Genomic DNA, 27,824 nt, shown 5'->3' with positions numbered 1-27,824 from the left:
CGCACGCGGAAGGAGCGGGCGGTTTCCGCGGAGAGCCCCGCTGGCCCCCGGAGTGGCCGTTAACGGCCGCCGCCGCCGCCCCCCGCGCCATGTTGCGCGGTCTGGGCAGCTGGCTGGGGCTGGAGCTGGAGCAGGCAGGCGAGGAGAAGCTGCTGTCGGCCGAGGAGAGGAGCAGCTCTGTGGAGGAGGAGGAGGAGGAGGAAGCGGCAAGCGCGGAGCCGGCCGCGCCGAGCGCGGAGCAGGTGGACTCGGAGGCGCTTCTCAGCCAGGCCAAAGGACTCGGCAGTGAGTGTCCTGCCGGCGCCCGCCGCTGCTGGGGCGGGGAGCGGGCGGCAGTGCCAGCCCCGGGGCGCGCCTGCACTCGGCTGGAAGTCGGCCCTTGCGCTGCCTTGAGGCTGCCCGCGGCCGGAGTGCTCCCCGGGCCGCAGCGGGGAGGTGTGCCCCCCACCCCACACGGGTATCGGTGCTGGGGGCCTCCCTGCGGTGAAGAGGCTTGAGTGAAAGGGTAGCTTCGCTTGTTGGAGGGCTGTGTCGTGCCCCGGCATCTTCACAGGGCGAGTGCTGCTTTGGGTCTGTTTTTAAACAACAGTCTTAGCAGTAAAACGCCTTAGTGTAGTGAGAGCAGGGTAGCAACTGGAGGAGTGAAGGTGGGCCAGTTTAATGCACGTTACAGGTTGTAGAAACTACCAGGAGTTGTCACGTCAACCGAAGCTTTTGTTGAACTAAACAGTTAAAGATACTTCATGAGTTAAGCATGTGTACTCTCAGTTCAGCAAACATAAACATCACTTTTCGTCTAGGTAGCTACAATTTCACTGCAGCTTGCACAGTGATACAAAATAAGAAACACAAGTTTGAGGTGACCGGAATACTCTGGAAAAAAAAAAAAAAAAAAAAAAAAAGCATCTCTAATGCATTTATTTTCAGATGTAAATGGTAATTCGGGTCAGTTTAGATAGTATGGGAAAAAATCTCAGTGAAGAGGTGTTAGAAGTAATTATTTCCTACCATTTTTATTTTATGTTTTCACATATCTTTGTTTTGTATCTCTTTTAAATTATGTTTGTTAACTGCAGTCTATGGCATGCATCATTGCTGTGTAGTTTTTCATGCAGCTTGTCCAGGATCTTCCACAGTTCTGAAACAATCCAATTTAATTGTTAAAGTTGGAAGTTTTGAAGTAACTTCATTTTTCTACTTTTCTGAGATTCTTTTCAAATAGCAGTTACTGGCAACAAGAAATATTCCATTATGTTACTAAAAATTCTGTGCACGGGTTGTTGCCTCTCTGGATATAAAAAAAAAAAAAAAAAAAGCTTTTTTTTTTTTAAATGGGTAATTAAAATGTTCCTTTCAGTTACCATCTTTTTCAGAACTGTTATTAAATGAACAGCATTTATTTAAGTATCTCTATTGTTGCTGTATGAGAAGTGATGTTTGTGTATAGAATAATGTAGTTCATAAAGTGATGTGGGGTTTCTGTGATTATTTTTTTTCCATAGGAAAGTGATGGTGTTTGATGATTTTCTTTAACTCATTTGTAATGAGGCAGGGCTGTAGTGGCTATAGCTAAGAATTACGGTTTAGTAAAGTAGCTTCTTAGATAAATTTAATCCAAAGTAAAGCTCCCTACTTGTAGAAGTGGCTTGTGGGTTTTTTTACTGGTACCCTGAAATGCCTAATCTTAAATGTTCTTTACTGTGCATTCCCTTGGACAATCTGAGCTGCAACAGATTATCTGTGTACTGTAGTCAAATACTTTTCTTGTTGTTGTAAATCCATCCTAATCTGGTAGTCAAGCTTGATTGTTTGGAAGGGGAAATAAAACTGAATTTTCAGGGGAAGAGTTAAGTACTTACTGTTGCAGATATAAAGCTCCATCCCATAATTTGCTCTGGAAGTAAGAATTTGGTGTAGTGATTCAAGGATTCATTATATCACCCGAGAATACCATGGTGTAAAGACTTTTCTGTAAGGGTTTGAACATCATGGTTTTAACTCATAATAACTTTAGAATGTTAGATGTTAAGTCATCTGCATGACTAACAACCAAGGTAGCTGTGTAGAAAGACTCCCCTAGCACATTTTAATTTTACTGGCAAAACCGAAGCCTTACATACGTTATTTCTGGGTCATTATGACATCATTGCGAAGGTTAGAGTTTCCCAATATGAAATAATAATAGACTTATTGCTAGGTACATATTCTTAATACAGACATAGATTTGTAAGGTGGGGGCAAACTTGCATGGTCATTTGAAAGTGGAATTGTTGTTTCTCCACCACTAATTCTATTTTTCTAAGGCTAAGTACCATCTCTTACTAAGGATTTGTAAGTAACCTGGTTCAGAATAATACTTGTCCTTAATGGAAAGAAAAATCATTTTGCTCTTTAGACTGGCTTCAGGACTGGCCAGAGCTTCTTTGTCCAACAATACCAAAATGTTGCTGGACAGTAAATGTTTCAGAACCTTTAGCAGCTAAAACATATGAAATATTTGCAGCAGGCATATAAAAAAGTTTCCAGGGATACATAAAACAACCAAAAAAAGCTGGTAGGGTGACAAAAAATCCAGTAGGTTGCTGCCTTTTCTTCCCTGCTAAGTGAGACAGTATATATTTCTATATCTCAGGTGTAGAAGATAGGCATTTTTTTGCACATTGTGAAGCATGTGATGTTTTTTCTAGCCTGATAACAGATACGGAAGGTGCTAGGAAGTACTTGAACAAAGTTTGGTTACTACCTTTCTGTGGCTTATAAATGGAAGTTATGTAAAACAACTGGCTTGATTGAGTGCTGACTAAACCTCTGCATTCCTCAGCATTGATTTGGTGATATTGAGAAGGTATTTGATATGCCACAAAGAACAGTCAGCTTTCCAAAGGGTGACCCGAATGTTCTGAAGTAACTCATCCTATCATTGGCTAACAACTGCATGTTAAAACAAGTCAATTTTTTTAATTTTTTTTTTTTTTAATGGTAAGGTTCTTACATTTCTAACCAATAAGGAAACTGGAATTTTTGTAAAGTCTTGTGAAGGAAGACGGTTTTGTTTGGTTTTGCTTGAAACAGAAGTACTATTTTTTGGAAGTCCTCTATTTAAAAGTCAGAGTTGATTTTCTGGAATAACTAAAATATTCTTGCATTCCACATGCTTTGCATCTTTACTAGTGCCTCAAATATGTCTTTGGTAGTTACTGTGCAGTTTAGATCCGCTATTACTAATTCTAACCCTAGAATTAAAATAGGATGAGATACTTCAGTTGGAAGAGACCTGCAGTGGTCATATAGTCCACTGCTGGATGACTTCAGGGCTGACCAAAATGAAAGCATGTTAAGGGCCTTGCACAAATGCCTTTTAAACAGTGACAGGCTGGGGGCATTGACCACCTCTAGGAAGCTTGTTCCAGTGTTTGACCCCCCTCATTAAATAAAGGCTTCCTGTTGTCCGGTCTGAAGCTCCCTTGGTGCAGCTTTGAACTGTTCCCACACATCCTGTCACTGGGTACTTCAGAGAAGAGCTGAGTACTTCCCTCTCCACAGTCTCCTCCTCAGGAAGCTGTAGACTCCTGAACTGCTCCTCATACCAGCCCTTTCACTAGCTTTGTTGTCCTCTGGACACATTCAAGGCCTTTAACATCCTTCTTAAATTATGGGGCCCAGAACTGCATACAGTGCTTGAGGTGGGGCTGCACCAAGGCTGAATACAGCAGGATGATCATCTTTTTTGACTGGCTAGTCATACTGTTTGATGCTTCCCAGGATAGGGTTTGCCCCCTTGGCTGCCAGGTCACACTGCTGGCTCACGTTGAGCCTGCTGCCAATCAGCATCCCCAGGTCCCTTTCTGCTGCGGGCTGCTCTCCAGCCACTTTTCTCCCCATTTATACTTGTGCCCAGTGTGACTCCATTCCAGTTGCACAGTCTGGCATTTAACTTGTTGAATTTCATCCCATTGATAACTGCCCAATGATCCAATCTGTCTAAATCCCTCGGCAATCATTATATTTGCTGTGGCACTTGCTGGCATTATATCATTGTACACACTGTAACTGTGATCTTACGGTCATAATACAACTGTTGAAATGTAATAAAGGGCTTGTGGCATCGTGTCATTTTCTGATAAATAAACAATGCCAGTGTTGGTTTAAGATCCTGTTAATAAACCGATATTTAATGTTTCTGAAAGTTTGTGATATACATCTTGCTCTTGCAAGTTTGTTCTCCTTAATTAAAAAACAAACAGTACAAGGCAATTGTCCATTCTACTTTGTTCCTTCCCTGCCACCTTTCTTCACTCAGTACTGCTAATATAAAAAATGCTAGTTAGTCTTTGAAAATAGCAGTTACTGCTGTTCTAACACTGAACCTATTCAGAAAATTGAGCAAATAGGGCCACAGTGTTTCTTATGGAGCTTTTAGCTTAGAGGAAGACAATGCAAAACAGAAAAGGGGCAAACACCAAGACCAAACTTCTGTTTTAAGATTTCTGAAGGAACCTCAAGTGTTACTTGCCTAAAATTTTTAATGCATTTTGCTGCCTTACTTCATGAGATTTTATTGTGCATGTTGATTTTCCTAAAAAAAATAATTTTCCTTCCATACCCTTACTAAAGTTATCTTATTGTTTAATGCCTCCAAAACGCTAAAATGGAATTAGGAAAGATAAAATTTCAGAAAATTAATTGGAAAGTGATATTTCAAGGACCATGAGGAATCTTTGATTTAGTAAATAAGGTTTGTACATAAAGTTTGATTTACAGAAAGTTGTGATTAAACGTACAGTTTGACCATCATCACTAAACAGTATGAACTAGAAAAGGATAAAAAGGATTTCAGTAGTTCTTGCAGGTCAGAAGCTAGCTAAAAGGGATTTAAAAGAAGATTTTGAGCAGGCATCCAAATATCTAAAGAGAAAGGAAAATCTAGTAAGAAAACTGAATGTAAAAAGGTCTTTTTTCAGCTCTTTCTCTTCTTGTCTGTGAAAGGTTACCTCTTCAATTTTGCCACTGCTGCTACGAAAAAGATATCCGAATCCGTTGCCGAAACAGCACATACAATAAAGAAGTCTGTAGAAGAAGGAAAAATTGACAGTATCATTGACAAGGTATTTTATTTCTAGATACTTGATCTGAAAGATCTGCTTGTTTATTGTTGAAATGTGTAGCAAATCTAGCATGTGATAACACTTCCTTAAGATGGCTTGAGGAGTTACATATTTCAAGAGCAGATATCTCCTATTATGATATATGATGTGACTGAAATATTTACTTAGGGTAGACATGCCAAAAAATGGTCACTCTGCTTTACTCAGTACTGCACCTGTGTTCCATTCCCTCAGGATGTAGATATACTGGAGAAAAAAAAACAGGAAAATATGAAAAGTGCTTACATAGGAGAAAAGGCTGGAGGAGTTAGTAGGGACATGCAGTTGAGGGATGTCTGGGAGTTGTGTGGGTTGGTTGTTTTTTTTCCCCAGTTTATTTAGGTGGAAAGAGGAACACCATAGCCTCCATCTTAGATGCATCTCTGAAGCAAGATTCAGAATTCGGTCAGCTGTGTGGTTATTGTATACTGAGACCCTAGAGCTATACAGGTTTCATAAGACCCAGTGAGTTAATGAAACAGCTTACTGGTGTCCTGTTCTTTCCTCAGCCCTGCCACTCATCTCTTGCCCTCTCTGTTCCTGGCTGTCAGATCCAGTTGCTTAACTTCTGCCAGCAAGTGTTCTTTCAGTGCTTTAAGTCGGGAACTTGGCAGAAAGAAAAACAGCTAAAAAAGACAGCACTATGTGCTATGTAGTGTTCTCTGTTTTTTTAGGAATGGTAACTTGCAAGGGGGAGTGAAAGGGAACTGGCCAAAACCGACCCAGCTGTAGTGGGACTGTGCATCCAGGAGTGTCAGACATGGGAGATGCAGCCAGACCCCTCCTCCTGTTGCTGTCTCTCAAACACCCCTGCAGGGCAACTACAGCGTTTCTTTGTGGTGTTTTTTTTTTTTAATAGAGTGAAATTACATTTCTTGATAAAATTGGTTTTCATGTTGTCTTCCATTTTGTTTGTCAAATGACACTTCAGAATTCTGTTGCAATCAAATTTTGTCTCCAGATTTCTTTGACTATTTAGTGACATCTATATATGTAGCAGAGCTATATTTCGTACTACAGTAAATTAGAGTGTAATGTCATTTTGATCCATATGAAAAAGGAAAAATTGTGTCAGAAGATTATTTGGTAATTTAATACACCAATACTAATGCTCAAACTGTAGCAAGGTACCTACAGCAAATGTATGCCTAAAATACAGTTTTATTTTTTGTGTGAATGTCTTAGAGTAGTATGAATTCCATTTTGACTAATAATTTACATAGGGGAGAAACAGATGAAAGCTATATTGTAAAGATTTTGTCTTACACCATAGAAATTATTTTATTCCATAAATACTAGAAATTAATATAACTTACAACCAGGAGGAACAGCAGTTATCTATTTGCGTAACAGGCAGTGCAGTAGTTCTCTCACTAATGTGAAACTGAAATGTGGGGTTCTTGAAAGAAAAAAACATTTCTAGAAATTTATCAGGATTTAGCTTGAAGATTTGCATGCTTTTTGGAAACTTGTTAAGCCATAGACCTCACTTCTTAAGATTTTTATGCAAGTGCTCTAAGTATTCATTCATCTTCATGGATTTTGCCTGTGCTTTCAACTACAGAATATTGGCATTGTTACTTCTAGTTATGGTGTACTGGCTTCTGAGACCATTCTCCATTTTTTAATTTTAAATCTCATGTAGAATATTTCTGAACATATTTTTATTTGTAAACAACATAAGTAAATTGAGAAATTATTTTATTTCAGCTCAGTTTTCATTCTGAAAATCATGTTTAACAGTTTTACTAGTCTGATTTATTACATTGGATACATTTTTAGGCAGCTCTTGAAACTTACTGTAAGGCCAATGGCATCTTTAAATGTTTAGTGTTTTAAAAACATGTTTAAATAGGTCTAAATAGCCTACGTTATCTGTATTTGATATGGTGAGGTGGTGTGTGTATAGGCATAGCATGCTGCTGTTCAGATTATCATTTAGGATTTTCTTTTTTTTTTTCTGTCCCCTGAACTTGATAAAACTATAATTTTGAAAGCATACACATAAAGGCAAGATCAAATGTTTCAGTGAAGGGAAATGTGTGATTTACCTGAAACACCTTTAACTTACAAAAAGAGCCACAAGGGATATAAGGATATGATATTACAATATATTTGAAGGCATTTTCAGAGTGATTGTGAAACAGGAGTGATTTTTATTTTTTTTTAATTGTGGTTCCCTAATTTTTATTTTAGACAATTATTGGAGATTTTCAGAAGGAACAGAAAAAATTTGTCCAAGAGCAGCAAACAAAAAAATCAGGTAATGTATGCTTTTTTTGATAATGCTAGCATTATATAAGCTAAAACTTGTTGGAAGCTGGATAATTGAGGTATATCTAAACCTAATCTATCAAAACTCTGTTTCATGAAACACATTATGGTGGAATCTAACATATATTGTGGAATAGAAAAATAACATTTTTAAGTGAAACTACTGTTACATTATCTAGTTGGTTTAGATTTCTTTTTTGGTTTAACTAAATTCAGCTTTATGAAAGGAATTCAAAATTCACTGCTAGCAAAGCTCATCTCTGATTGTTTTTAATCTTGAGCCTGTGTATTTATTGAAAACAGACATAGTGATTACCTTTCTTTTGAGCTTCAGCAGTCATGTCTCATTTTTCTAATGAAATGAAAAACTGGGGTAGGGTTTGCACTTTAGTATTTAATAAGTTTTGCTATAGGAATTGCTCTGCATACATTACAGGCATAATTGCTCTTTTGCTTTCCTATAAGACATTTACTTTATAATTATCTGTGATCTAAATCCTTCAATTTATCCACCCATGTACTATTGACATCAGTGGATCTTCATCAGAGACTTCAAAATAAGCACAATATTTTTCTGTGTTGTTTCATCATTGCCTTTTCTCTCTTTTAATGCATTACCTGAATACAGTAATTTCTGGTAGTCTGAATAATTAGTGGTTCTATTGTTAATCTTGAAAATGAGCTGGTTCTAAATGGATCATGGTAAAATTTTTCATACTATCTGTAGTTAGTATGTTAATCTGGTTTCTTCTTACAAGACTGCTTATGCGACTGTGTTGCCTGTATTTCTAGCTTTTTGTCTCTTTTAGTAAACTTTGGCATCTGTTAATATATTTCTACAAGTTTCGTGGAAATAGGTCATTAGATTGACAAAATAAGGAGTAACAGATGGCCTAACTGAAAGGAGCATTAGCATCAGATGTGAATCCATGTGGGTGAAAGATCTTGCCAGTGCCAGGTGCTTAGGCAAATAAGCAGTTTTAAGTGCACAAGAATTATTTGTAAACTGTTACAGATGCATCATAATGTACCTTCAGGCTGGATTTGCATTGACAGTTAAGAGATTAGTAAATCTACAGTAGTTTATTTTCCTCTATGTACAGCCTACAGAAGTATTTTAGAAGTTTCTGTAAATACAGAAATCAGCTGAACTCAAGTATGCTTATTCAGGGTATAACATTGAAATTTATAACAAATCTATAACTTGTCTTGCTCCATTAATTAAGTAATTGGTGTCTTCTGGTTGTTAGAAAATTAATACAATAGTAAATTATTTTGAAAACTTTGTTTAGACAAAGTTTCCATGTTTAAAGTGAATCTAGAAATTTCTGTTTGCAGACAGCTTAAGCAGTTATACAGCACTATTTCAGTAAGTAAGCTCAGAATGCACCAAGTTCTGACTGAAGAGACTGAAAAGGAATTTCCACAGTTTTAGTTTTATAATAGCAGAAATCAGCAAGCTTTTTTTTTTTTTTTTTAACCTCTCATAAATGAAGATCTATTCCTAGAGTTTCTCCCTTGTGCCATGAGCTTAGTTTAGGAAAAAGGAACAATTAATTGGCTGGCCGATGTAAGTCTGCTTATTTTTTGACATTGTTACTTTATGTGAGGTGTTTTTTTGGGGTTTTTTTAAAGTAATACATACTCAATTCTTTTAATCCTCTCAACAGAAGCAGCAGTGCCTCCCTGGGTAGACAGCAACGATGAAGAGACAATTCAACGACAAATACTGGCCTTATCAGCAGTAAGTAATTAGTTTCCTGTAAGATTTGAAATTCTTCTGTTGGAGAGGTTAAAACAACTTTTTTTTTTCAATGTAAGTTTGGCTGGCATTATTAAGTTATGTATTTTCAGTGTACTTTTAATATGTCTGTCACTGCACCAATCATGTGCAAGTGTACCTAGAATTTTCGAATGGTTTGTCTTGGAAGGGACCTTAAAGATCATCTAGTTCAACCCCCCTGCAGTGAGCAACTAGATCTGTTTGCTCAGAACCCCACCCAGCCTGACCCTGAATGTTCCCCAGGATGGGGAATCTACTGTCTCTCTGGGCAACCTGTGCCAGTGTTTTCACCACCCTCATCATAGGAAATTTCCTCAGGTGCAGTCTGAATCTCCCCTCTTTTAACTTAATATCATTACCCCTTGTCCTGTTGCATCAAGCCCTAGTAAAGAGTCTGTCCCCATCTTTCTTATAGTTCCACTTTAATTACTGAAAGGGTGCAATAAGGTCTCCCCAGAGCCTTCTCTTCTCCAGGCTGAACAGCCCCAACTCTCTCAGCCTGTCTTCACAGGAGAGGTGCTCCAGCCCTCTGATCATCTTTGTGGCCCTTCTCTGGACCCACTTCAACAGCTCCAGGTCCTTCCTGAGCTGAGGGCTCCAGAACTGGACACAGTACTCCAGATGAGTTCTCACAAGAGTAGAGGGGCACAATAACCTCCCTTGACCTATTGGCCACACTTCTGTTGATGCAGCCCAGGAAAAAGTTGGCAAGTGCACATTGCTGGCTCGTGTCCATCTTTTCATCCACCAGTACTCTCAAGTCCTTTTGCTCAGGGCTACTCTCAATCCACTCATCTCCTAGCCTGTATTGGTATCAGCGGTTTCCCTAACCCACGTGCAGGACCTTGCTTTTCGCCTTGTTGAACCTCATGACATTCACCAGGTCTTCTTGTCCAGGTCTCTGGGTGCACCTTGTCCCTCAGGTGTGTCTGCTGCACCAGTCATCTTGGTGTCATTTGCAAACTCACTGTCTATGTCACTGATGAAGATATTAAACAACAGTGGTCCCAGTACAGACCCCGAGGGACACCACTTGTCACCGATCTCCGTATGTACATTGAGCCATTTACCGTTACGCTCTGGATGTGACCATCCAACCAATTCCTTATCCACTGAGCAACCCACCTATCAAATCCACATCTCTTCAATTTAGACAGAAGGATGTTGCGTGGGACCATGTCAAAGGTCTTTCAGAAGTCCAGATGACAGCCGTAGCTCTTCCCTTGTTCACTGATGAGTCACTCCATCATAGAAGGTCACTAGGTTGGTCAGGCAGGACTTGCCCTTGGTGGAGCCATGCTCACTCTCTTGTATTGTGTCCCTGTCCTTTGTGTGACTTAGCATAGTTTCTAGCTGAATCTGTTCCATCATCTACCCAGGCAAGGACCTGAGGCTGACAGGTCGGTAGTTCCCGGGGTCCTCCTTTCCTCCCTTTTTTTTTAATGGGTTCAATGTTTCCCTTTTTCCAGTCAACAGAGACTTCACCTGGCTGCCATGACTTTTCAAATATCATGGAGAATGGTGTGGCCACTACATCAGCTGATTTCCTCAAGACTCTTGAGTTGCATCTTATCAGGACCCATAGACTTACATATATATTGGTTGCTCAGGTGGTCGTGATCCTGAGCTTCTCTTACAGTATGAGGGACTTTGCACCCCAGTCCCCACTTTGCAGTCCATCCACTAGAGAGGTGTGGGAAGAGAGATTGTCAGCAAAGACTGAGGCAAAAAAGTTTTGAGTACCTCAGCCTCTTCCTCATCTGTTGTTACCAGTTTTCTGGTCTTGCTCATCGCGGGGTATGCTTTTTTGACCTTTATTTTCTGGCTGGCATACCTGTAGAAGCCCTTCATATTATTCTTTGCATCCCTTGGTAAGTTCAGCTCCAGCTCTGCCTTGGCCTTCCTGACCCCATCCCTACACAACTGGGAAGCATCCCTATACTCTTTCCAGGATACCTGTCCCTGCTTCCACTGCCTGTGCATTTCCTTCTTGCCTTTGAGTTTGGACAGCAGGTCTCTGCTCAGCCATGCTGGTCTCTTGCCTTCATTGCCTGAGTTCTTACACCTGGGGATTGAGAGCTCTTGTGCTCTAGGGAAAGTGTCCTTAAAGACCTGCTGGCTCTGTTCAGCAAACTTGTCCCTGAGGGCAGTTTTCCAGGGGATCCTATTGACTAATTTCTTGAATAGCTGGAATTTTGCTTTCCTAAAGTTCAGGATTCTGACTTCACTTTTTGCCTGACTCATATCCCTCAGGACTGCACTCCATCAGTGCGTGATCACTGCAGCCCAGGCTGCCTCCAATCTTGACATCACCAGTTAGCTCACTTGTGTTGCTGATCATCAGGTCCAGTATTGCATTCCCTCTAGGGGCTATTACCTAGCTTAAGAAGTTATCCTCAATGCACTCCAGGAGTTTCCTGAGTCTCCTGGATTGCCTATAGCTCGCTGCACTACTTTTTCAGCCTGTGTCGGAGTGGTTGAAGTCCCCCACCAGGATGAGAGCCTGTGAATGCAATGCCTCCTGGAGCTGCAGTAAGAAAGCTTTGTCAATAGGCTTCCCTTGATTGGGCAGCCTGCAGTAAATACTAACCACAAGGTTCCCTTTATTGCCTTGATCTCTACTTCACATTCATAAGTTTTCAACCTGCTTGCAGCTATTCTTCAGAAACAGCTCTTACCACTGTTTCTGGACATACAGGGCAACGCTTCCAACTTTCATTTGATGCCTGTCCATTCTAAACAGCCTGTAGCCATCAATAGCAACACTCCAGTCATGGGATTCATCCCACCAAGTTTCAGTAAGGGCAACCAGGTCGTAACTTTCTAGCAGAACTATGGCTTCCAACTCATCCTATTTGTTGCCTGTGCTGCATGCATTGGTGTAGAGGCGCTTAGGTGAGCTGTTGGCCTTGTCACTTTCTTAGGGGAACACTTCTTAATTCCTTTGAGCATTTCAGCAGTATTTCAGCAGTGTTTCCCTGTTGGCTCCTAAAACTTCAGGAGCCCCTGACTCATCTCTGTAAGACTTCAAGTGTTCTGCAGTGTAGCCAGCAACAGACTGAGGGCCCTTGCTAGCACTCCATCCCTCTAACCTTAGTATGTCATCCCACAGCTTGTCACTGGCAAGCCTGATGATATCTCCCTCCCCTTTCAAATAGTTATTTCAGTAGCAACTTGAGCCACAGTATATCCCAAATATAATTGACAAGATTTTATAAAGGCTTTACAGCTTTGTAATAGAATTACATGGGAGGTGGGATTGCTTGGCTGGTCGTGTGTGTGAAATGTGATATCCTTTTTCTGATACCAGTTAATGACCATAAATATGTTCTTCAAAGGATAAACGAAATTTTCTGCGGGATCCTCCAGCAGGTGTGCAGTTTAATTTTGACTTCGATCAGATGTACCCTGTTGCAATGGTGATGTTACAAGAAGATCACCTTCTCAATAGGATGAGGTTTGATCTCGTTCCCAAACAGTAAGTAATTCCTGCTGGTAACTATATCTGGTTGTACTTTTAATATGTCTGTAAATATTCATAAATTACTCCTTTTTCTTTTCACTTCCTTCAATTCTTTCTTTATGTACTTCCTCTGTATGTGTTTTATGTCTGCTAATTTTGAATGCATGGAATATTGCATGTGCATTGTGGTTTAGCAATTAGAGGGAAGAACAAAAGTAGATCTGTTAGAAATTCAGAGGTAGTAAGGGCCTGTTGACTTGCATATGGGAGAGGCCTTATATTTTTCCATGTCTAGTGTGCTATATTAATTAAAAATATTTTTCCCAAGCAAAGGAAAATGCAACAATGAAAATGTTCAGATCTGTTGGTATAACCGACACCCCAAAAAAGGTGAGAAATAGTCAGAGACCCCATGTAGAAATGGTGAAAGAATGCATCACCGAACAGCAGCAATGCAATCAAGAAAAACTGAGTTTGAGTAGGCAATGGGAAAAGCTCTGTGTTGTGACTGCCTTCCTTCTAGTGGGCCTACCTAAAAGATCTGTAAAGTCTTTGTCCCAGGAGTTATGGCCTGTTCAGTCATGGCTTCTTGACCCAAGCTTTATTCCAGTGCTGTTCTCCTTCCTCACCCAGTCCCAGACTCTGCTCCTTAAGCTTGTTTCAAAGGTCAACATTTTTGTTAAGCAGGAGTTCTCAACATTAGTCTCTTCTCTGAGGATGGAAACAGGAAACATCTTTCTTTGTGTGCTTTTCTGTCTTAAATCTCCTCCTTTTATAACCCTTCCCAGCTCCTTATTTTATTTACCCCCTTCTGTGCTGTTTTTTGTTGCTGCCAGTCCTAGAGCTCTGTTTGGATTCTAGGTCTTCATCAAATCTGTCTTGATGCTCTGTCTTCAGCCTCTGTTCATGCTATCCTTGCCTATCCTACCCCACTGCATAACAGATTTTTTTTTCCTGTTCTTAGTCTCAGTAGTCACTGTTTGCCTACATGGGTGGGAAAGTAACTTCACTCTCTTCTTTTTTTCTTGACCTACACACATTCCTCCCCACAGGCCTTGCAATTTCTGGCTTCTCTTCCTTCTGGGTAAAAATTGGGTCTTTTCTTGCTTGCTGGAGGATGTTCAGAGGGAAATGTTACCTGAGAAATGGGATAGTCTCCCACTTACTAGAGCTGTTTTTTTGCAAGACAGCAGTTTCTAGTTACTGAAGGTCCTGCACACGTGCTGAAAGATGTAAAGATAGTGAAATAGTCTTGCTGCAAACTAGGAACGGCTTCTGCCTATAGATCAAAAATGTTGCAGTTCCACCTGAGGTCTAGGGGAGATGTAGATGAATATAATAACAGAATGTTGTTGGGTTTAGAGAGTCATTGAACAAAACAGGGTCATTTTGCTTGTTGAGTTTGTTTACATAATTTAGCGAGAGAGATGCAGCAGCATAATATTGTTCCAAGCTGTATTGCTGCATGCTGTTAAGCTTTTCCTAAAGAAATAACGTTGTTGTTGTTAATTATTACTATTATTATGTTCAAGTTCATACTGTCTTGTAAGAAATGAAGAATTTCTACAATGATGGATTTTTTGAAACAGTATTAATATCACAAATTTCAAAGTTTTTACTTAGAAGGCAGCTATGTCTGCTCCTTCCCTCTGCTTGTTTCATTTTATTTCATTGCTAAATGGTAGAAGTAATCATATTTCCAAACATAGTAATGAAAATCTGTTTGTTTCCTCTAGCGTAAAGGAGGAGGTGTTCTGGAGAAATTACTTCTACAGGGTGTCCCTAATTAAACAGTCTGCACAACTCACCGCACTTGCAGCTCAACAACAAGCAGCAGGAAAAGAAGAGAGCAAAGGCAGAGAAGAAGACAGTCAACTGAAAGGTTTGGAAGGGATTTGTTTTAGCACAGCTCATTAAGTTAGTGTCATGCATAGTGACTGTACACATTGAACTTTTATCTCAGATTTCCTATTAAATCAGAGTTTCTCTCATCAGACTTGATCTGCTTGTCCAGATGGGGGAAGAGGAAGCCTCTAGTGCTTTTAAGTTGTTTTCCAATTTCAGCCAACTTTGTAAGAAGGGAAATCTCAAGAAGTGAAATTTTGTACTCGGCTTTTAACAGTTTAAGTGGTCTCCACTGTTCTTTTTTGTCTCCTCAGAAAGGTACCTTTGGTTCACCCAATGAGACAACAGGTACTAGCCAGGCCAGCCAGCTGGCACGTGGTTTGCTCTTGACTTTTGCTTATGTCTCAGACCAAATATAATTAGTGACATGGTGGTAGAATTGCTCACCACCCCTAGGTCCATTCCAACCCCTAGGATTCTGTAAGACACCTGAAGAATCTTGGCAGGCTGGGTAGGCATTAGGCAGAAGGAGAAAGCCCTCACTGCACCTTGGAACAGATTCTCATATCCTCAACATTAATAAATTGTCATAACCCACAAAATCCATTAGTGCTGATGTCCTGTTGGCACTGCTGGCCTGCCTTACAACCAACTGATCACTGCCAAGTTGACTACTTTCCCCCCTTTTGGATAGAATATCTTTCCATATGGGTATTTTTTCTTTTGAGTCCTTGCACTGCTAATGATCCCATCTTTCTACACCTACCTCACCTTTCCTATCTTTTTAAAGACTTTCTCACAGCTCTTTTGCACAACTTAGTAATTTTCTTGCACAGCCTAAGGTAAGATTACTCAGCTGGGCCTTGTCTCCTTGGACACAGCCAGCTGAACCTTGGGTTGAAGGGGTGATTACAAGAGGGCAGAGCCAGGCTTGCATGTTACATAGAAGATACCTTCAAAAAGGAGTGTAGTCATTCCCTCAAGTTTTTTTTTGCATGTGTGCCTTCACAGTTAGTTTCTCTCATTCAGTTTCTCATAGGTTCTGTTCAGAGTGCATGTGTTAGTGTAGGTGAGGTCCCCATCTAGAATGAGCAAAATAGTTTTCTCTGAGTTAAAATCCAAGCAATGTTGACAGGACAGGTGACTCCAGAATCTACTTCGGACCAAGAGGCACCAATTCTGACTTATTTTATCCAGGACAGTTGTCTGCTGTCCCAGTGGGCTATGTACAATGATTAAGAAACACTGCTGCATATCCCCATGTTGAACAGCATGTTGTGAGTCACAGAAACACTACTCATGCTACTTCAGTTTGTAAGCTTAAACAAATTCTGGCCTCACTTGAGGGTATTATATGGAGAACAGAAGACATCTAGGCCAAATCTATGTAAAGTGACCATCAGCCACGTGCCCTCCAGAGGTTGCTAGCTTTGAGGAAAGTAACTACTGCCAGCACAAACCAACAGGCTTGGGGACCAGGCTTCCCTCCCTGAGAAGATTGGCAAAGACAGTACAGAAATACTCCAACATGATTTATGTGTTTACTATAATGATGTAATTCTTTTGCTCATAGTTCAGAAGACTGTTTTTAGCAAAGGAGTAGAGAACTTGTGTTTGGGGACATTTTTTGTACCTTTAATTTAAAATACGTGCAGGTTAAAAAATGAAGTTGAGAATTACATGATAGTGAATTTTTCTGCTTTTTTCACTGTGTTGTAAGCATGTTGTTTTCACAGAAGCAGAAGAGCAATAGAGGAAATGTGATTATACAGAGAAATGACAGATCAGTTTTGTGACAGCTGAGTCTTAAGTTTTTTTCCTTGTGAAAAAGAATTACTCTTAAATGTCCTACACTAACTCTTTTATCCTAACAGAAAGCTTTTGTCTTCATCTTTCACTGCAGACTCTATTTATGCTCATTTCCTATTTCCCTGCTGCTTTCATATCACTTATACTCTCCCACCATATTCAGCTCCCATTTTTGCAATTTTCTGTGAGCAAATTGTGTTTACTGTTACCCTGTGCAAGTGCCATTAACTCAGGAAATCATTGGGATTGCCATGATTTTGTAAACCTGTGCAGCTAACTGGCAGCTAAATGCATTTATCTAATTTTCTTTCTGTCTTAGTTTTCATTATTGTTGTGATTTTTAAACATCTTCCTTAGGCTTCTGTTCCTCCGGGTTTTTTATTACAGCAGCTGATAGGATTATATTATAGGCTCCTAAGAGTAGTGACTGTCTCCTCCTCTTCTTTCTGTGGTGTCTCACAACAGATCTTTTGAGTATTGGATCCTTTCATTCACTATTGCATGTAGTCCTTTGTATAGAGGAAGAGGTTGTGTTTGGAAAGATTAGAAGTATGAATTCTTCCAAAAGATATTCTCTTCACTGTTGTCTATTAAGTGTATTCTCTGTGAAGTCTGTTTATGATAAGTATGCTGTAGAAGATCTATAACAAAATGCCATGTTCTAGTCCTTCTCCAGATATTAGTAACTGTTTACTTGGCAGTAAAGTTACCTCAGGGCTAAAGGGAACATCAGCAGTGGAAAAGATGATGCCAGGCCAGTAGATCCAGAACACTGCTCGTGGGATGTTAGTCACATCAGACTGCATGGCCCAGTGCAGAGCTGCTGCAGCGCTTCTGCGTGAGAGCAGCAGATGGAGCTTGAGAAACCTCTCTCTTGCACGGTGCTTTGGGCACTTGATGCTGAACTGCAAAGTGTTAGTGCTGTGTTGTACAGCCTCCCTGAGCAGGGAGAGCTGGAGCTTCTTTGGCTGTGGGGTTGACTGCAGTAACAGATCCTCTGAAGACTGGGAAGGGGAAAGGCAGAGAGAGGATGTGACAGAGCAGTAGGTATTAAGTAGATGAGCTGTATAAGCACTGACAGATATGTACCTATTAGGGCATTATTTTAATTCGAGCTGATCTTAATTTTAAAAATTAAACCTGAAAAAGTCCCTTCTTCAGAAACTGCTGAGTAAGCAGGAAGAGTCCACCTGGGCACACTGCAATAAGCAGAGCAGTGAGCTCAGAGCAGCAAGCTCAGAGCTGCCTTGCATGTTTAAACAAACAGAACTGCTAAGCAAGCAGTCCGTCACTACCACAACCTGCCAAATACGTTAAGTGTTCTTGCAGCCACCTGCTCTTTATTGTCACTCCTCTACCCAGCTAGTTGCATGAGGAAGAAAACTGGGGTGTTCCTTTACCTGCCAAGAAAAAAAGATCTGTCTTTGCTTGTAAACAATTGTAAACAATTACTGACTTCCTTGCACCATGCTACTAAATACAGAATGCATAGTGAGTTTTTTTAGGAAACTGGCTACAGCTTCTAGGGTGTATGCTTTTCAGTGACATCCTTTGCCTGTGTGAAAGAAGGTAAGGTGGTGGAGCACTCTGCTTGTGTGCGTTTAAGGGTATGGATACAGATGCAATCTGGTGTACCTAAGAGCTAACTAATGCCCACATCTGTAGAAGTACCCAACCACGGGATTTTGGGAACTTCTTTGATGGGCAGTAACTGCATTTCATTACCAAGTCTACACCTTTGTAACTTTTAAGACCTTGTGATACATGTTGTGATCTGTAAGTGTTTTTTTTTAGAAGACAATCTTTCAGATTCCGAGCTATATCTTTTTCTGTAGTTCTCTGGACCATTAAGAGGGACTGAGGGGTTCCTATGATTTAACGTTGAAGTCATAATGAGGGAATGGTTTGTTAAATTTGCCTTATTTAATTAGGAGTATAAAATTGCTTCTCTTTTGTTGTTTCCAATGCTTCTCCTGTGGCTGAATTCAGCCTTTAACCACCCAGATTCCTTAAAAAACAGTACTTCCTTCTATATTTAAAAGCTATGCAGATTAAATGATATCTTTATATACTTAAATGTGACCTTTTGTTTTGTTTTCCTCTTGATAGAAACAGTACGACCCAAAACACCACCTGTTACAATAAAGCCTCAAATAAAATCTCAAGAGGTAAAAATACTGTTGTATTTTGACTGCTATTTAGTATGTGAAATTTATACTTAATAAGTAATTATACATCCTTTTGACGAAGTTGTGCTATGAAACAATAATATAATACCTGACAGTCCTAACCTTCTGCTGTTCTGCTGTGATACTGATTTTTAGTGTGTACACTTTAACCTCATTTTCAGTAGAAAAACAGTAGTTTATCTGAATAATATGTTCTTTAGTATCCTGGATATTACACTAAACTGTGTTTTTACTCTAAAGAGTGACACCTCCAAAATTATTGGAGTACAAGGTTGTATATTTGTGTGCTATGTTCTGTCCAATTCTTCACCAGTTGTCAGGCTTAAGTACCAGAAGTCTAAATGATGCATTGCAATAGCAACATTATTTTATTGCAACAGCAAAAAGAGTTTTGCTTGATATTGCAAAGACTTTTAACTTAGACACATAGTGACCCTTGTTCATTTCTCGATTGTAAAATCAGTGCCAGAGGACACTCTTGGCAGAAGCAGAGCTGTGCATTCACTTGCTAGTAATATGCAGTGCACTAAATTAAGCTATAAAGATTTCCAAAAAGCAGTCCTCTCTGAATCTTATTTGTGTGTAGAAAACTGTTACTGAATTGTGGTCAAAATTTAATACTAGTCTTAGGTACTGTTCTAAACTATTTCGGAGTTTATTGTTGTTTCTGAAGATTGCAGAAACATCATTGAAGAACACAGAAAGGAGTCCAGGATGTAAACCAGACCATTTTTAGTATATCTAACATTTTTGTTTGTACAAAAATACTCTTCAATATCCCATAAAGAAAAGTACTTGTTGGAATAATGCATTTGGTTTGTTTCTTCGCAGGCTCTATCTAAAAGGCAGTCAGTCATATGAGTAGAAGTATGTATAGGTGACATTTTCCCCCCGTTTTGGATAAACTGATATGAAACTGTCTTACTGCAGGACGAAGAAGAGATTTCCACAAGTCCAGGTGTATCAGAATTTGTGAGTGATGCTTTTGATGCCTGTAATCTGAATCAGGAAGACCTAAGAAAAGAAATGGAACAACTGGTGCTAGACAAAAAGGGAGAAGAGACTTTAGTAGTAGAAGGTAAAGCTATTACTACCTTCTGTGTCTTAAATACAGTAATTCTAAGACAGGTTGATTTTTTTTAATAAATTGTAATTCAATTTAGGAAAGTAGACTTGTGACCATTTTTCAAAGTGTTTGAAACAACCTGCAATGAAATATTGCAGAAATTAATTATAATTCTTACCACAGTCAAACTACATCTAATACAGAATCTCAGCTGTGAAGAGTTTAAATCCAAATAACCTAGCAATTTTTAGTTGGCTCTTTTATGAAAGTGACAGTGGACTATTTTTTTCTGTCTACCTCCTGCTTTCCTTACCTTCTCTTTCATAAGTCCTCAGGTGTATGAATTTTTCTTTACTTGGCGTCCTTGTAGGTACAGGACAGTTTTGGAAGTCAGGCTACATTTTCTTCTTGTAACACCAGCTAAGAAGGCTGTATTTGCACCAGACTCTGGGCTTGCTGTAAAAGGTTTGCAGGCATTTGGAACAGTTAAAATTTAACAAATAGCTTTGAGAATGATGAGAGGATATGAAGTGGGGCTTATACTTAATTCAGAAGAACTAATATCAGTGTGAAAACATTCAAAAAATCTATGATGACGTGACTCTGGCCATACACAATCAACTGTTTAATGTGAAGACACTTGTATATGTAGATGCTTATCATAAAACAACTTTCAGAATTCATTTTGCAATGTATTGGATGTTGCTGGATCCTTGTTTTTTCCAATACATATCCAAGCTTGAGGAATTCTTCAAAGTAATATCAGTTCCTTTCATCTAGTTTTTTGATGGAAGTGTTTCAATAAGTCATTAATGTGTAATTTGTTCAGAGAAATCTCAGCTGGCCTTACTGACTTGGACTATGGAATTACGTACCTTCCTATCTAGACTGAAGTACTAACCAGCATGTAACACATCAAACACCCATCTCCTCCCCCACGCTCTTTCATATGATAGGCAGAGCTAATTAAACCAGAGATTAATAACACAGGAATGCCTTCTGACTCATTTTTTGCCCTGAAGTATGAAATATGATTACCTTTAACCTTGATTAAAGGAGCTTGCTTAGCTACAAATGTCATTAAGGAGAATACCTGCTGCATTTTTGCAAATTAGCCACAGTATTTGATCTTGATTTTCTTTTTTTAACAGTATGTTCAACACACTTAGGAACTTCATTCATTTTTCTCTGGAGTTTTAAACGTACAAGGGGAGATTCAGTTGATACTAGACTGAAAGACTGTAGGAAATAAGCTTGCAAAGGGATACTTGTTACAACTGATCTGCATATTTGCTTTTTATATTTTTATTATAGTATGTACATAGGAACATAAAGTTGTATATTAATTAATTGCTATATGTGGCCAAGAAGATGAAATTTCTGATCATGAAGTTTATTTAGTTTTTAAGGAGAATCGTCCATAAAGTTCAGGGAGTGTAAGAGATATTCAGTGCAAGTTCATCTAGTTTTATATAAATAATCAACATATTCTGTATTATCTATTTAATTCTTACACATCATTTATCTCTTGCAGAAGAAACTGCTGATTGGGAAAAGGAATTACAACAAGAGCTTCAAGAGTATGAGGTGGTGACAGAATCAGAAAAGCGAGATGAAAACTGGGATAAAGAAATAGAAGAAATGCTGCAAGAAGAAAATTAAGCATTCTCAGAAAATCACTATAACCTAAGCTTTTTCTTAGGACTGCCATGGATTTCTGCTTTCGTATTTTGCTTACAAAAGATCTTCAAAAGACAAATGAATCTCAAATCATTATAATTCCCTATGGGGATACAACCAATATTTCTGTTCTTTATATGAGCAGTTTCTGAACTTCTGCATTCTTCAAAAGAAAAGAAAAGAAAAAAAAGGATGAGACAGACACTGCAGGTTATACGTCATGATTAAAAGCAGTAACATTATTACATGAAGCAACAGTTCAGTCTGAGGCATTTGTAGGTTGTCAAGAAGATCTGCAAAGAGATACCTAAATCTAAGAATCTCTGTCTACAGCTTGGGATGTAAAAATGGATGTTGTAAGTACCTTTGTCCTTGAATATAACTTTCTCATCACATTTGCACTCTGATCCCTGTATAATCTGTAAATGTGTACTATTTTAAGGTACTTGTAGCTAGTAGCTTTCATGTGTATTTAACTTCCTTAGTGTATGTAGCCAAAGAATTTACAGAAAACCCTATCAAATAACTTCTGATAATTTCTTTTAAAAAATACTAATTCAGACTCCAAAAGAAGTACTGGTTAATTATTGATCAGATTTTATTAACTGGCAAACATTTAAGCATTTGAAAAGGAACAGAGTTATTTACTGCTTGAATTAAACCACTGTTTCTGTCAAATAATCATTTTAAGATACTGCCTTTCCCCATAGAGAGAAATGGTTTAATGCATTCTTTCTTCAGAAGACTCTTACATTTTGATTTAATTTTGCTGTGTGAGTGAGAGCAAATGAAACATTACTCTTGATTTTAAGTGCTGAAACATTTATGTAAAAACTTTGGCTGGTTTGGACATCTTTATTAAATACTGTAGATATGTATGAAATTGGCTCATTTATTTGCAGAGAGGCAGAGTGAGAGGCAAAAATATTTCAGATGTACACAGATTTCAAAAATATACATTGTCACAGTGCTTAAGACACGGAACTTAAAATCTTTTAAAGAAAACTATTTTTTGGTTTTGACTCTTCTTTAGCATCTGGATGTTTCCAGTAGTTTTACCATTCTTAGTACCATTATGTATATAAATGAAGATCTGATGTTCTTTTTGTCATCTGTTTTATAAATTTCTGTGACAAAATATTCTTGAAATTCCAATTATGTAGGAAAAGGGGTGAACTGAAGTACATAGGAGCCGTTAAGCACAATTGAATTATAGGCATGTTACATAGAGTGAGCTCTGTCTTAATTATATAATTCTGCAGAAAACTTCTGTAAAGAGACTGAAAGGATTATAGCTGTAATTATTCAGTCAATATTCATCCCGTGGGAGCTGAAAAGAGCTAAGTAGTTTTAACTGCTGTTAACTGTAAGAAAGGACTATTTTAAATTGTCTTAATTAGCAACTTAGACAGAAAACCCTCTTGTATTTCTCATCATGGAAAATGAATTGTTTTAATCCATACTTCTCAAATTAGTTTCTTTACTACCATACACTTTCTCAGCTACAAATCATCTTACACTTTATTTGTATTTTATGCATTTCACTTTTAGTTAATGAATGCAAGATAAGTTGAGGCAAAGGCCACAAAAGTTAAATCTGTTACTCTCATAAAGATCAGACTATTCAAAGCTTAATGTTTACTTTTGACAAACACAACTGCTCACAGATTGAAGCTGGAGATATTAGGATCTGTCTACTGTAGTTTGACACATCACCTTCTAACTACCCATCACTACATGGGTAGTTCTATTCTGATTCATATTACTCAGAGCTCAAAACTGCTGTTCCAAATGTCCACTTCCTTAAAAACTAGCTTGATCATTCCTAGTGTTTTCAGGTATGTGACAGCAGTATTTGTATGGCATTTGTACATCAAGCCTCATCTATCTTTTCATGTAAGCATAGCCTATATAATGGTTATAGACACAAAACTCCATCTTTCATAAAAGATGGCTCCCTATGTATAAAACTTTAGATTTCCATGTCCTAAGAAAAGAAATTATGTCTAAAAAAAACCCAAAAAAACCACCACTATTTACATTTGCATTTTAAAAGGCAGTAACATAGCAAGGCTTTACCTGACTGATCTCTGATACTTAAAGTCTCGTATCAAGAATCTTAAGTCTCTAGTTTTAACCTGGAAAGCTGAGATAAGTTTTGTGTAATCCTGCACAGTTTTCAGGGCTGACCCATGCCTTTCATTAAGTTTAGTGCTTCAAGCTCCTAGCAGGCTTTGTTGTGCATGGTAAGAGAGAAGATGTCTGTGTTGCACTGGTCACATGAGCTTAAAGCAGATGACCTCTTCACATTCATGGTGAATGTTGTAGGCCTCAGTATCCCAGATGTGTCGTAATAATGTATTTCATAAGCAAGTATGCTGGCATTTTCTTATCATTCCAAGCACTGAGTGCAGATGCTAAAATCCAGCAAAACAACAGTATGAAATCAAGGACCAAACCAAAAGAAACCAAGAATGGTGTATGTAATATCAATCTGTGGAGACAATGTAATAGTAATGCAGTTGTTTGAATACCAATGAAAAGCAAACAAACCAAAAATTGTTAGTAAGTTTTCCTAGAAGAAACTAAACTTGCAGCTTTTGGAATTAACCACCGAGAAACAGGGAAAAGATATACCAGGTTTCATTTAGTTTGGCTTAGAACAGTGACACAGCTGTACCCTGTAGACATGCACAAATCTATGGGACCAGATGGGATGCACCCATGAGTGCTGAAAGAGCTGGCGGGGATGCTCACCAAGCCACTTTCCATCATTTATCAGCAGTCCTGGCTGACTAGAGAGGTACCAGCAGACTGGAAATCAGCAAATGTAACCCCCATATACAAGAAGGGATGGAATGATGATCCAGGAAATTACAGGCCTGTTAGTCTGACTTCAGTACCAGGAAGCTGATGGAGCAGATCATCCTAAGTACCATTATGGGTACATGCAGAACAGGCAGGTGATCAGGCCCAGTCAGCAGGAGTTCATGAAGGGCAGGTCCTGTTTGACTACCTCATCTCTTTCTATGATAGGGTGACCTGTTTATTGGACAAGGGAAGGCATGTGGATGGTGTCTACCTTGACTTTAGCAAGGCCTTTGAGACAGTTTCCCACAGCATTCTCCTAGAGAAGCTGGCTGCTCATAGTTTGGACGTGCACACATTTTGCTGGATAAAAAATTGGTTGAACAGCTGCATCCAAAGAGTCGCTCTGAATGGAGTTAAATCCAGTTGGGCCCAGTCACGAGAGGTGTTCCCCAGAGCTCTGTGCTGAGGCTGCTCCTGCTTAATATCTTTATTGATTACTTGGATGAAGGGATAGAGTGCATGCTCAGTAAGTTTTCAGATGACACTAAGTTGGGTAGAAGTGTCAAGCTGCTTGAGGGCAGGGAGGCTCTGCAGAGAGATCTGGACAGGCTTGATCAATGGGCCAAGGCCAATGGCATGAGTTTCAATCAGGCCAAATTTCAGGTCCTGCACTTGGACCACAACAGCCCCCAGCAGGGCTACAGGCTTGGGGAGGAGTGGCTGGAGAGCTGCCCAGCAGAGAGGGACCTGGGAGTACTGGTTGACAGCCAGCTGAACATGAACATGAGCCAGCAGTGTGCCCAGGTGGCCAAGAAGACCAATGGCATCCTGGCTTGTATCAGAAATGGTGTGACCAGCAGGACCAGGGAGGTGATCCTGCCCCTCTACTCTGCCTTGGTGAGGCTGCACCTTGACCACTGTGTGCAGTTTGGGATGCCACAGTATAGGGAGGACACTTGAGGTGCTGGAGAGGGTGCAGAGAAGGGCAACTAGGCTGATTAGGGGTCTGGAAAACAGGTCTTATGAGGAGAGGCTGAGTGAGCTGGGGCTGTTCAGCCTGGAGAAGAGGAAGCTGAGGGGAGACCTCATTGGTCTCTACAACTACCTGAGAGGAGGCTGTAGTGAGGTGAGTGTTGGCCTTTTCTCCTTAGTGCCTAGCAATAGGACAAGAGGAAATGGGGTCAAGTGGCACCAGGGGAGGTTCAGATTGGATATTAGGAAAAGTTTCTTCACAGAAGGAGTGGTGAGACATTGGAACAGGCTGTCCAGGGAGATGGTGGAGGCATCGTCACTGGAGGTGTTAAAAAAACAGGTGGAGGTGTTTTAGTGGTTAGGGGTTGCAGAGAAGATGGTTGGGCTTCATTGAAAGTCTTTTCCAAACTTGATGATTCTATGATTCTTCTGAGATACCAACATCTCCAGTTATTCTGTGCACCAAAGCATCCTGTTTACTAGTCCGGCTGCTATTAGTTAATATGTGTATGGAATTTTTTGACTCAGTAGTTTGTTTAGAGGAGGAAGAACAGGAAAGATTATAAAAAGCTGGAATAAAAAAAGTGTAGTAAAATGCTCCTCCACATTTTTATTGAATCATTTACAGCTGTTCTCTAAAAAACGGTTAACCAAAGCTCTCAACTTCCTGAATTGTTTCAGGAAACTTTAAATTTCTTTAGTTTGTCAATTGAATTTGGTCATAAAACCTTTTTTTTTTTTTTTCCCCTTCTCCTTGCTGTTTGGTTGTCTTGGTGTTTATTTGGTGGGGTTATGTATGTAGTACTGAAGGGCAGCATGTCAATTTTCGTGCATTTACAGAATAACCCTATGCACAGGAGCATATCACCTGGCCCTGAGATGCATCCTTGAACTGTTGGCCACTCACATACTATTGACTTTTACGTTGCAATAGGTATTACATAGAAGGGAACAAAGTGTGTCTGGTTACTTCTCAGTACACTGCCAAGCAGTAGCAGCCACCTTGGGCCCTTAGCCCATGTGCTGTATCTAGACTTTAGCTGGACAACTACAGTGTCAAAATCCACACTGATAATGGTCTGGGCTGCAATTCAGTAGAAGTTTAGAAGAAAAATGTATTGTATGGCCTGAGACTGTCTCAGTAAGTTCTGATTGGTGTATCTGTAACAACTGCATAGTAGCTTAGCCTTAAATAATGTTATCCATTAGTAGATTTTTGTTCCAAACTACTAATTTTCAATGTTTTTTCCTTTGTTTTAAACATTAGGGTGGGGTTCCTTTTTTTAATTTTATTAATTAAATGGCAAGTAACAGTGAATTAATTTATTTCCATATTTTCTTTGTATTATATTCAAGTTAATTATTTCAGAAAAAATTCCTACAAAAACATCAAAAGACATGTAAGGCTTCATTTTCTTCTCTGTATAGCCCAATATTGGCTCTATATATACACACGTATGCATATATCTAAATGCTAAGCCACATGTATTAGGGTGTCTAAATATATTCAAGAAATCATCTTGTACTTTTCCTTTCCAGCATTACTTTTAACTAGATACCATTGTGAGAGGAGGAGCAACCAAAATAATTATCATTACTTTGTCACTCTATCATTTTTAATGAGACAGTGCTTTGCAGAAATTACCTTGAAGAGTGGTGAATCACTTGCTTCATTTCATAAAAGCCTGGTCTTCATTATGGCACAGATGGGGAACGTTTTTCCTTTGCTAATTCAGGGATTCATGAAGCTATGACAAACCTCTCCAGATACACTTGGGAGGTACACTTAATCAAAAACTATCTGGGCAGAAAGTTTACTTTTTCTCAGTATAAAAGATCCTGACAAAGCAAGAAAAGACAAAAGGAAAATGCAATTAGTTCAGGGTTATATATGAAATTAAAAGAATAAAGACTTGGTGTCTCCTTTAATATATGATGCTCTAAGGAAAACTATGTTTAATATGGTTTGTTTGGTTTTTTTACTGTATGCATGCACAAAATCTTGATTCTGCAATTGCTTTTATTTATTTGCTCTCTTAAGCTGTGGTTTCACAACTCAAATGTGAAAGTTTCAGAGCCAGATAAATCTGTTTCTCTGCATTTAGCACACAGTCAAATAATGGCCAGCAAATAGATTGCTTACACTCAGCTTCTCGTCCCACTTATTTCAGAAGTGTTTTAATGCTGGCCATGTGCCCTTTTGTGTCTTTGATGCCTGCAATTTAAACATCAAACAGTTTTGCTTTTGCTGCATCATCACCACCTTGCATCCTGCATCGTGTGTAACGAGACTTTAAAGCCTGTCATGTGCTGGGTGGATGAAAGTGCTGCTGTAAGAGCATTACCGGGGTGGAGAGGAGCCTCTGCAGACATTTAGTCTGGATGTGGAAACTTCTATCTCTCTCAGTGCAATGTGTTGTCAAAAAATTTGTGAGCATGTGAGTGAAAGGGCTGAAACCATTGCCTAAGCATGTGAAAATACTGGTGCAAAGGATCTTTCAGGTGGAGGAACTGGTGTATTGGGCACAGTTCAGATCTCTCTGGCTATGGAAATACTAGTCAAATGATGTCTCTGAGCACATGTTGAAAACTGAATGCCTATAAACAGAAAGATCCCAAAAAATATTTGCCCTGAGTGAATTAGTAATCTCTCCACCCACTCCTGGTCCTGAATTATTCCCAGTGGAGCTGGCTAGCAAACCAGCTTGGAGGCCAAGCCCAAGGGGCACACCAGGGAATGGTCTGCACCCCTTTGGTCTAGGTGCTGGAGGACAATCACCAGCAGATT

The 27,824-nt window shown here is 39.3% G+C and overlaps 1 protein-coding gene across 1 annotated transcript; it reads left to right on the top strand.

Moving 5' to 3' along the window:
* The first annotated feature begins 4 nt into the window (after positions 1 to 4).
* On the top strand, positions 5 to 27,184 carry SYAP1 (synapse associated protein 1). The gene is made up of 9 exons (XM_051617249.1): positions 5 to 285; positions 4,987 to 5,105; positions 7,341 to 7,407; positions 9,089 to 9,162; positions 12,540 to 12,679; positions 14,401 to 14,546; positions 18,428 to 18,486; positions 19,438 to 19,585; positions 21,108 to 27,184. Exons 1-9 carry the CDS (start codon positions 90 to 92, stop codon positions 21,233 to 21,235), a joined length of 1,077 nt encoding a protein of 358 aa, XP_051473209.1. The 5' UTR covers positions 5 to 89; the 3' UTR covers positions 21,236 to 27,184.
* The last annotated feature ends 640 nt before the right edge of the window (positions 27,185 to 27,824 follow it).

This window comes from Apus apus, chromosome 1 (assembly GCF_020740795.1).
Source record: "Apus apus isolate bApuApu2 chromosome 1, bApuApu2.pri.cur, whole genome shotgun sequence".
Lineage (NCBI taxonomy): Eukaryota > Metazoa > Chordata > Aves > Apodiformes > Apodidae > Apus > Apus apus.
Note: the sequence above shows the minus strand (reverse complement) of the source record. Positions and strands in the feature narration are given on the sequence as shown.

What these genes read in the sequence shown, in the direction of transcription:
- SYAP1 (XM_051617249.1), top strand. Translation starts at nt 90, where the DNA reads ATGTTGCGCGGTCTGGGCAGCTGGCTGGGGCTGGAGCTGGAGCAGGCA. An exon ending in TTGACAGTATCATTGACAAG is followed by an intron (nt 5,106 to 7,340) that starts GTATTTTATTTC and finishes TTTTTATTTTAG; the next exon opens with ACAATTATTGGAGATTTTCA. An exon ending in AGAAGACAGTCAACTGAAAG is followed by an intron (nt 14,547 to 18,427) that starts GTTTGGAAGGGA and finishes TCCTCTTGATAG; the next exon opens with AAACAGTACGACCCAAAACA.